A 10,532-nucleotide genomic window follows, 5' to 3' on the forward strand; every position below is an offset into this window, starting at 1 on the left:
GTGGTGGTGCCGGCTGACACCGTTGTCATCACCGGATCCCGTTAGCGGGAGGATGATGATTGTCCAGTACGTGTTTGTCCCGCGAGGGACTGGAAGCGCCCTTGGAGGTGCTGGGGCCACTGTCCTAGAGGGATGGAGACTGGAACCCCGTGGTCTGGTAGGAAAGAACTTGAGAGGATCTGGGTTCAGATTCTCTAGGTTGATCCAACCCCCAAGGCTCAGTCTTCTCATCTGACAAGTGGGTGCGTACCTCCTGCGTAGGGCCGTGGTGAGGATGCAGAGAGGATAAATGTGTGTGTTTGGGGGCAGGTGGGATTACTCAGGGGGTGTGAGTCCTGACCTGCTGGGTGGCCTCAGGCATGGGGCTTCACCTTATTGAGCCTCAGTTTGTCTGTCTGTGAAATGGCGTTCAGACAGAGGAGTCATGGGCCAGAGGACTCGGGGCAGCTTCGTGGAGAGGTGGGATTTCATGGGGCTTAGGCATAGATACAGGCATTGGGGGTGGGGGCGAGGGCAGGGGAGGCAGCAGAGCAGACAGAAAAGGTTAGGAAGGCCTGACACCGGGATTTTTATTTTATTTCATCCACTCCCCATCCTCCCCAAACGAGGGACTGAAAACTGTGCTGTCTACCCTGAGGCCCCAGTGGGGCGGGAGCTGGTGTCACTAGCCTGGCTTTGAGGATTCAGTACTCTCTGGTGTCCTCTCAGCTGGGGGAACAGCTGGGGGCATTAGCTCAGGGGCTGGGAGAGCTGCTGAGACTAGGGATGACCTTGACAGAGACCGGCAGGCCCCTTGTCCGGGACCCACCGACTGTGTCCGGTCAGATGCTGGCCCCGAAGTCATCGGCAGGCACTCCCGGAGACAGACAATGAACAGCTGCTTGCACAGTCCAGTGGGTGCCACCACGGGGTGAGCCAGGCAGGGGGGGCCTGGCCTCTCAGCTGAGGACCTGATGGGAAGAAGAATATCAGGCAACGGCACGTGCAGAGGCCAGAGCTGAACCTTTCAATGGCTCCCGGGATGGCGGCAGCAGGACTCTGAGCCAGGGTCGGATTCCTGGCTTAGGGCTCTTTCTGCCTCTCCACGCCTCATCGCCCAGCCTGCTTGGGGTGGAGGGGAGGTCAGGACTCTGTGTCAGAGCCTCTCAGAGCATCACATGTTCCTTTGACTTTGGAACCAGCCCAGGCTGTTCTCTTGGTGTCACGGTCACCTCCGACCTCCTGACAACGAGGGCAGAGGCGCACAGAGGGGCCTGGGGGTCTGGCAGGTGCACACCTGGGCGACAGGAAAGGAGGCAGGTGAGCTACGTCGAGTGGGCAGAGCTGGAATGGCCCCCTGTTTGGAAAGAAATGTCACAGGGATCCAGGTCCCAATAACCGGAGACAGCAGTGGGGGCTGGCGGACAGCACAAGCCTTTACTCTGTGTGAAAAGGGCCGATTCGTTGCAGGAAAACAGAATTAACACGGAAGCAAGAAGAGTAACAGAAATCACCCACAACCCCTGGGAAGCAGGGAGATTTGGTCCCCTTTTGTCACTCAGGAAATTGGCCATCACGATGCTAAGTCGTGACAGTATTATTATAGCAATAGAAGTAATGATATTCATCATCATCATCATCACATCGTGTTTATAAGAAACAATAATAGAATGGGTATAGTAATAATCAAAACAGAAGTAATGAAACAGTAGCAGGTGTTTTAAGGGGGCATGGTTCGTCCAGCTGTGGGCGCTGAGGCGTGGAGAGGTCCCGGTGCTTGTGCAGGCTGCCCTGGCGTGGGCGGCGGAGCTGGGGCTGGAACTGGGGCTGTGGGAACAGGGTCTGTGTGCTGACCATTCACCCTCCTACCCCCATCCTGAAGAGTCCCTCCGTGGTATTGGAGAGCTTTGCAGAATCCAGAATATTTTGCCTGGGCAGTCGGTTCTGTTTCATTTCCTGCAACCCACAACCACCCACCCATCTTGGCTGCCCGGGATCTGGGGGTGGACCTGGGGGTGGGGGGTGGGGCGGGTTGCCGAGCCCCAACTGCCACAGCCTCCCACTGCCCCTGAGTCCTGGCTCCGGTCCTAAGTGGAGGCCTGGGGCCTGCACGGTCTCAGCAGGGTGTCAGGAGGGCTCTCTCAGCTCATTCTAGAAGACCTGGGGTTTGGGAGGTGGGATGAGAGTGGGCCCTGGCCTAAATATAGCCCACTGACCCGCAGCTGTGACCTGGGCATACCCCCGCGTGTCGGGTGGTGGGTAGGGGGAGTCGTTTTCTTTTCCGGTAAATATTTTTATCCCTGGGTAGGAAGCAGTCCTCAGGGTCCTATTGTTTAAGTACAATGGGCCCTCGTTTTCCAGGAGTGTTTCGGCATTTCCCCTTGAAGGGTAGCAGGGAAGCTGCTGGGAAGAGGGGGCTGCGTGTGACCAAGGCCGGGACCTGGGGGCGGCTTGGGAGGGGCCCCTCACACCAGGCTGCAGCTGCGGGGCTGCCAGAGGCAGAGCCAGGAAGCTAGGGGGCCAGGCACCATTAAATACCGCTTCTCCCATGATGACATCTGACCCATGTTTCTCCTGCAAAAGGCACCATATTTGTAGAACAGGTAGCAGCTGCCCAGAAAGCGTGGAGCCCTGCCTCCCGAGCTCCTCCCCGCGCTCCTCCCCGCCAGGAGTGAGTCTGCTCCCTGGTGGCCTGTGTCTCCTTTCCCGAAACTTCTGGGCGAAACTTCCGGGCTGGCGGGCGCTGATCTGCTCTGGAAGCACTCTCTCCCGGGGCCGCCCCTCCTCCTCCCCAAAGCAGTCAGTCTCGGAGCGGGGAGATTGACGCAGACTGAGTAATCCTCACTGTGGCCACACGCGGATTGTGAGCGGCACCCGGCCCCCCAGGCGCCAGCAGCTGCAGCTGCCTGTGTGAACTGCACACGACATCTCAGAGTCCGAGATGAAGGCAGTGCTGTCACGGTCCCATTGTACAGAAGAAGAAGCTGAGGCTCAAAGAGGTGATGTGACAGGCCTGAGGTCACTCTGGGTCAGAGGCAGAGTTGAAGTTAGGGCTCTGCAGGCAGGTTTGGGTGTCTGTGCCGTTCACAGTGGTCACCAGTCTGCCAGGATGCCGGTCAGACGTCGAGCCCTCCAGACTGGGGTCCCCTGCACCCCCACCCAGATTCATGGAGGCCATCCCATCAGCTCCCAGCCTTGGCCAAGTGTTTATTGCCTTGAGAAACGGAGGCCCAGAGCTGGGAAGAGACTTGCCCAGGCCCTGGAGCCTTCACCGGCCTGGCCCGTGGGCGTGTCCCCTCTGTAGAGTGACTGCCCTTCGGAGGAAGTCCCAGACCCATCCTGAGGTAGCTGTGTCTGCTAGGGCCAGGGTGGCCTGGGGTCCTGCCTGGGTTCTAATTGTGGTGTGTGGCCCGGGTTCGAGTCCTGGCATCTCCATTGCTCCTCCTGGACCCCTCACTGCCCTGAGCCTCACTTGCCTCGTTTGCCAAGTGGACTGGATGCAGCCCTGCCTCGGAGGCCTTCATGGGTGAACGCGGAGGCACCCAGGCCCGCTGTCACCTTGTGAGAGAACCCCTGGGCCTCACCGGCCTCACTCCCGCCCTCCTCCCTCCCACAGGTGCCGCTGGACGAACGCATCATCTTCTCGGGGAACCTCTTCCAGTACCAGGAGGACAACAAGAAGTGGAGGAACCGCTTCAGCCTCGTGCCCCATAACTATGGGCTGGTCCTCTATGAGAACAAAGTGGTGAGGCCGCCACTCCCTCTGCTGGGTTCCCGGTGCCCTCACTGAGCCCCGACTCCTCCTCCAATCCCAGCCAGGTCTTCTTCCCCTTCTCCTTGGCCCCTCCCCTCCCCAGCCGTCCTCCTTCATGCAAGCCCCCTACTCTTAAATCTGAGACTCCAGACCTCCACCCTCACCTGCCACCCACCATCCCCCGACCTGTCACTAGGACCAAAGCAGAACCTCAGCCTCCACCCCGCCCCCCCCACACACACACACCCTTCCACCTCCCCATAGGTTCCCCGCTAACTTTCATCCATCCAGGCATCCAGCTCTGGATACCCCAGAACTAGCTCACCAGCTCCTATGTACGCATCCCTGCGAATCTCTCTCCAGTTCTTCCAAATCCCCATTTCCAGGGCCTCCTCCAACTCAGCTGCCCCCACCTCAGCCTGGGCTTCCTGCCACTCAGCTCCTCGGACCCCTCCCATCCTCGCTGGGCAACAGCCTCTCCCTGGGTGGTGATCTGGTCTTTTCCTTCCTGGTTATCCCCTCGCATTTCCCTGCCCTGCAGCGGGAGGGATGTGTCCTGCGGAGCGTATGTCTCCTTGCCTTGGGCCCTTGCCGAAGCCCTACCCGGCTGAGCCACAGACGCAGTTTCTTCTACCAGACATGTCTCCAGAGAAGCCAGAGGACAGGCTGGAGCCCTGTGCAGGGCAAATCAGTGTTCAAGTAACCGGGTCAGGAGCAGCCTGTTGCCACAGGGCAGTGGTTCACAAATGGATAGAATTCCATCAGAATGACCTGGAAGGCCTGTTAAAAAAAAAAGCCGGTTGCTGATCCTGCCCCCGTTTGATCCAGGCCTGGAATCTCTCTCAATGTGCATGTCTAACCAGTTCTCAAGTCTGGACCACACTTGGCCAGTAACCAGTGCACCCCTCCCCCCCACCCCACCCCCTAGCCCAGGTTTGAGCTACTCTCAAGAAATGTGCTGCGTAGTGACACCTAGCGGCAGGGTGCGGCATGGCAGCCCTGCTGTATGAGCTACTTACTGCAGCAGGACCACTTTGCTCCCGGCTGGGAAAGAAAGCAGTGCCCAGACCTGACTCTCCCCCACAGAGACTTGTGTGGTGCTCAGAACCTAGGGCTTGGTGGACAGTTCAGGGAAATGGTCAGACACCCTGGGCTCTGGAGGCTGACAGTCCAGGTTCATGTCCTAGGTCCCCACTTACCAGCGGTGTGAACTTGGGGCTAATAATGGCACCCACCTGCTGGATTGTGCAAATTCTGTGAAACGAAGCATGCGGTACCCGTAGCACAGTGCCTGGTAGGTGATGAACACCTGGCTGGGGGTACCTGCTGATAACAGAGGCAGCGGTCGCAGTAATGATGATAACCTCCGCGTGCTCACTGTCCCGCTGTGCCCGGCACCGTGCTGATCGTTTCCTGTGGATTATCTGCTCAGTGAGGTGGGGGTCATGGCTATCCTGGTTTTATGGATGAAGACCCTGAAACATAGGAGGTGGAGCAACCTTAACTTCAGCATCACACAGACGGCACTCGGTGTGCCAGGATTTGAGCCCCATGTGGCCCACTGTACCAGGTTGACCCTCGTCACCGGGTTGGTTAGACTCCTCTTCCTCTTCCCTGTGTGTCTCTTCTTCCTTCCCCTCTTCTCCTCCCGCCTTGGGCAGCAGCACAGAGGAGGGTCCTGGAGTCAGAGCTGGAGGTGGGATTGGCTTGGGCATTACCTGTCACCCTCAGGGACCGTCTCTCTCGCCCTCTCTGCAGGCCTATGAGCGGCATGTGCCACCCCGAGCTGTCATCAACAGTGCAGGCTACAAAATCCTCACCTCCGTGGACCAGTACCTGGAGCTGGTTGGCAATTCCTTACCAGGTAAAGGAGCACCCATCCCAGCCGAAGTGCCCTGCACAGGCCCAGGGATTTGGCCCAGGGAGAGGGCAGCCCTGATCCCGGAGCTCCAGGCTCCGCATTTGCAGAAAGACCAGCTGGGCCTGGAGCTGCGGGCAGGTGCCCAGCATGAACTGAGCCCCAAGAGAGGAGGCCCGAGGCCACGCAGTGAATCCACCCTCTGGGTTCAGAGGCCTGGCAAACTTTCCTGCCCAGATCCCTGGTTTTTACCTTTGCTTCCTGAAGCTTATGCTCACAGCTGTCCACTGGGGACCTCACTGTCTATCCTTCCTCTTCCCTGAGTCCTTGAGAGACTCCGGGAGAAGACGATCGGGGTGACCCTGCTTTGTAAACTGCTGAGTCAGTACTGCATTTTCTAGGAGCTATTCTCCGAGTCCTGTGCACCCCACCTTGTCACAGACCCCCAGAAGCCTTACAGGGGCATAACTGCCTCTCAGGTGATCCCAGGGAACTAAAGAGGGGAGGGTGCTGGCCTGGGGGGCAGCATGGGCCCCTACATGGGACTTGCGAGCACAGCGCCCCTGGCTGAGCGCTCAGCTGGAGTGAGCGTTCCTGGATCCCGGCCCGCACTCTGGTTTTGTTTTTGCTGTGTCTTTTTGGGCAACACCGCACTGAGAAGCCTGACCTTGGGGTGCTGTGTGGACCCATGAGGTCTGTGTGTGCCGAGCCCAGCACAGGGACACAGACAGAGCCAGGGCACAAAGAAGAACCGTCATTGTTTTGTCATTAACAACAGTGGCGAGGTCGCAGCCCAGGACCCCTTATCTCACTGGATCTCAAATATCCATGCAGACAAAATAAAGAGAGAAAAATGCCTTTTTATTTTTCCTGTCCCCCACCCCCAGGCCTCCCCTCCCCCTTGGACATTTAAGCCACACTTTGGCCTCCATAGCTAACATTCGAAGGGAAACCCAAGAAGGTAATGCTCGGCCTTTGAACCCGAGGGCTCTGACCCTGTGTTATCAGTGCCTCCCACAGGAGCTCAGACCTTCCCCAAGAGGGGGCGATACGCTGCATCACCAGCTCTAAGAAATGGGCCTAAACAGACGCCGGGCCCCGTTAGCCACGCTGTGGAGGACGTGATCTCACAAAGAAAGGAGGCTGCCTCCCCTGCACAGGCAGCCCCCTCTGGGCTTGAGTTGACCCTCAGATCGGAACGTGCAGAGGGCAGCTGCTCAGGGGGCACTGTCTACACAGGGATCACCTCAAAATCAGGCACTGCCCCCATCCTGAAGTGCCCCACGCAGTTCCCGCTCATCCTCTGGCACCCGTCTGCACGGCACTACTACTTCTGCATGATGACGGAGGCCGAGCAGGAGAAGTGGCAGGCTGTCCTGCAGGACTGCATCCGGCACTGCAACAATGGTGAGTGGGCGTGAGGGGCAGCACCTGGGTTATATGCTGAATGGTGACACCTACTGGCTGAGTGTGTTATGGCACCCCTGCTCTATGAGCTATTCTCTTTTCCTTCCGGACTTGTAAGAAACCACGGTGATGCTACCCTTAACCTTCTTCCTTTTTTTTTTTTTTTTGTCTCTCTCTCTCTCTCTCTCAACCTTCTCCCTTGATGAAAACAATTCTGTGTTGCCCTGACCAGGTGGCTCAGTTTGTGGGAGCATCGTCCTATATACCAAAAGGTTCCGGGTTTGATTCCCAGTCAGGGCACATACCGAGGTTGTGGGTTTCATCTCCAGTAGGGGCATGTGATCTATGTTGATCTCACATTGATCTCTCTCTTTCTCTCTCTCTCTCTCTCTACCTCCCTTCCTCTCTCTCTAAAATCAATAAACATATATCCTCCGGGTAGGGTTAAAAAACCCAAAACAAACAAAAAAATAATTCTGTGTTGTTCTGAACTTGCTGTCAGAGGGGCGTGATTGTTATGCCCTTGGACCCAGAATCACAGAATCACAGTCCGGATTCTGCCACCTTCTAGCAACGTGACCTTAGGAGACTGACTTACTCCTGGGAGCCTCTGAAAATAGGGATAGAATCCCTCCCCCGCTTGAGGGTTAGTGAGGATTCACCATGAGAATCCACTCAATGCTTGTAAAAAGTGGTTTTTGTTACATCATTTTTCCCCTTACACTGACCCTAGGTGCTCGCGGAAGTTTACCTCCTCCCTCAGGGCCTCAGTGCCCTCAGCTGTGAGTTATGAGGCCTCTTTCCTCCCGCCCATTCATTCAGCAAACGTTTGGGTGCTAAGGATGCCTGAAGGGAGGAAGAGGTGGTCCCAGCACCCGGGCTGCAGCCCGGTGGGGGAGACAGATTGAAACAGATGAGAATGCCAGGGGTGATGAGTCAGTCACAGCTGTGCTGGGTGCTGGGAGGGAGCTGCCCGGGGGGCCTTGAGGGTGTGAATGTCCGGGGGAGGAGGGGGGACTGATGCAGGGTGCGTGGAGCTCTGTGAGGAGGGGATGGTTCAGCTGAGACCTGAAGCATGAATTGAGCCTCAGCAGAGGGAGGAGAGTTCCAGACAGAGGCCGCCGCTGCGTCAGGGGAGGCCCAGAGGGGAAGCAGTTTAGAGGAGCCCTGAATTGGGGACAGGGTGACCTGAAATGGGGTTGCCGGGGACACTGTGGTCGGGAGAGCCTGCGGAATTGGATCAAAAAGGCTGTGATTGTCTTGAGGGGACGGTGGGGCCCTGAGGGAGGAACATCCCTGTCCCTGGCTTTGGGGCAGCAGAGGGAGGCACTGTGCCAGCCCCGCCCACCCTGCGGCCCAGCCCACCTTGGACTGGGCTCCGCATAGAGGTGGACGGACGGTGTGGCACCCACGCCCAGAGGCGGCAGTCGTGGTGCCTGGGCTCACCCCACTTGTCCTGTAAACTCTCCAGAGCCGCCTCTGCCGTCTGGAATCCGCTGGGCCCCGCCGCCCACAATGGGCCTCCTGTTCCCAGGTCCCCCGGGGCTGTGGGGCCAGGACTGGGTGGAGGCCATCTGGGCTCTGGCTGCCCGGCCTGGGCACCCTCCCTGCTCCTTCCTCCTTCCCTCCCTCCCCCTCCAGGTTTCTAAGGCTAATGGTGACCCCAGGCCCAGTGGGGAAGTCACTGTTTGGGACCCCTCTTTGCACAGTGTGGGGTTCAGGTAGAGCGCTTGGCCCAAGCCTGGCACATAGTGAGTGCTCAGCTGGGAGGCGAGGGCAGCCAGGGGTGCCTATGCCCGGGAAGGGGGGAGGCGGGCAGAGCTGGGGAGGGAGAAGGGGTCCTGCGCGGGAAGGTGGTCTGGAGCTGCCAGGCTGGTAGGCGAGCCTTTCCTCCACCCAGGACTGTGGGAAAGGGCTCTGCTTCCTTTAGCTTGGAGGCGGGGCCTGGAATTTGTGGAGCCTGGAATTGCTCACTGCTCCAGGGCTGCCAGGAAGTGGGGGGTGTGGAGGGGGGGAGTGGGGAAGGAGACCAAACTGGGTGGGAGCCAGCTCATCCCAGCCTCCCCTCCCTACACACACACACACATCCTGCATTCCTGGAGCAGTTGGGGGTGGCAAGAGGCAGCTGGGGCACTGAGCTGAGCCCTTGGGGTGGGCCTGGGTGCAGAGGTCAAGGCCTCTTCCTGTCTGCTGCCCAGGACAGGAATGGTTTCCTTTCTCAGCCTGACCCTGAGGACCCCACAGGCAGGAAGTCTCCAGGTCTGGCCGGAGTCAGGGAGTCTTGGGTCTGAGCCCTGATGCTGTGTGTCCTTGAGCCGGTGAACTGCCTCTCTGAGCCTCTCCTCACTGCGGAAAGAGGGGCTGAGAACTGCTGTTCCTCGCGGGATGAGAGTGAGGGATGCGGGTGAGGTTTTGAGGCCTCAGCCCCAGGTCAGCGTCTTAGCTGGCTCTGGGGGCCTGGGCGGCTTAGACAGTAGGAATTCATTTTCTCTCAATGCTGGAGGCTGGGCGTCCCAGATCAAGGTGTCAAGGAGTCGGCAGGTTGTCTTCTTCCGAGGCCCTCGCCTTGGTTGCAGAGGGCTGCCGCATGCCGTGTCTTCACTGGTCCTCCTGTGTGCGAGCCTTTTCTGAGTCAAAATTTCCCGTTTTTGTAAGGACACCAGTCAGACTGGGTTAGGGCCAGGCTGATGCCTCATTTCCCCTTCATTACCTCTTTATGTCCCTGTCTCCCAATACCGTCACGTTCTGAAGTGCTGGGAGCTAGGGCTTCAACATATACATTTGTGGGGACACACACACGTCAGCCCCTGGCAGCCAGGCTCATGGGAATGGCTCAGGAGGAGTGGCCCTCACTTTTGTAAACTCGGAGCTAAGCATGCAGATCAGACGAGAGACGAGAGACGTCCTGGGGGTCTGGTTGGCCAGAGCCAGGCCCGAACGTTGGCAGCCTCCTGCCCGGGGCCCCAGCCCTTGGGCCTCACCTTCCTCCTGCCTGCAGGGTCGCCTGTGGAATATAAATGCCCTGGCGTGGGAGAGGCTGCGTATAATGCAGAACCCTCACCTTTAGGCAAAACCTGGTCTCTGGGAGACCTTGCTCCCCCAAGAGTGTGAGCGGGTTGCTCTCCTGGCCCAGGTGGGCAGCACCCACCCCGGGCCTCTGCCTGATGCTCGGGCCGGAACCTCCTGCTCTGCCCCAGTCACTGCTTCTCATGTCAGGTCCCTAAAGCGCCGGGGTGCGGCTTGCCCCGCCCCCTCTGCCAGTCCAGGGAGCTGCCCCTGCAGGGCTGAGGGCTGGGCCTCAGTTTCCCCACCGCTGAGCCCGCTCCCTCCCAGCTCCGACAGGCAGTGATTCCTGCGGTCGGCCACATGCGTGGGGAGGGGCCCTCCGCACGCCAGAGAGGGGCTTTTCCTCTGTGGGGTGACTCAGCCTGTAGTCATTGCAGTGGGAGGTGGGCACGAGCTTCCCTTCCCTTCCCTCCGCTCCGGGACGCCGTGGTCGGAGGCACGTGGCCAGGGCGGCCGCCGCTGCCTGGC

General features: G+C 58.9%; 1 protein-coding gene across 1 annotated transcript in view; it reads left to right on the forward strand.

Moving 5' to 3' along the window:
• Positions 1 to 10,532, forward strand: part of FAM129B (family with sequence similarity 129 member B) — a 33,112-nt gene that overhangs the window by 14,787 nt on the left and 7,793 nt on the right. Inside the window, exons 3-5 of the mRNA XM_015567063.1 lie at positions 3,596 to 3,724; positions 5,492 to 5,597; positions 6,798 to 6,998. Of these exons, the coding sequence (XP_015422549.1) occupies positions 3,596 to 3,724; positions 5,492 to 5,597; positions 6,798 to 6,998 (436 nt within the window). The remainder of the gene's footprint in view (positions 1 to 3,595; positions 3,725 to 5,491; positions 5,598 to 6,797; positions 6,999 to 10,532) is intronic.

This window comes from Myotis davidii, unplaced genomic scaffold (genome assembly GCF_000327345.1).
Source record: "Myotis davidii unplaced genomic scaffold, ASM32734v1 scaffold142, whole genome shotgun sequence".
Taxonomy (NCBI): domain Eukaryota; kingdom Metazoa; phylum Chordata; class Mammalia; order Chiroptera; family Vespertilionidae; genus Myotis; species Myotis davidii.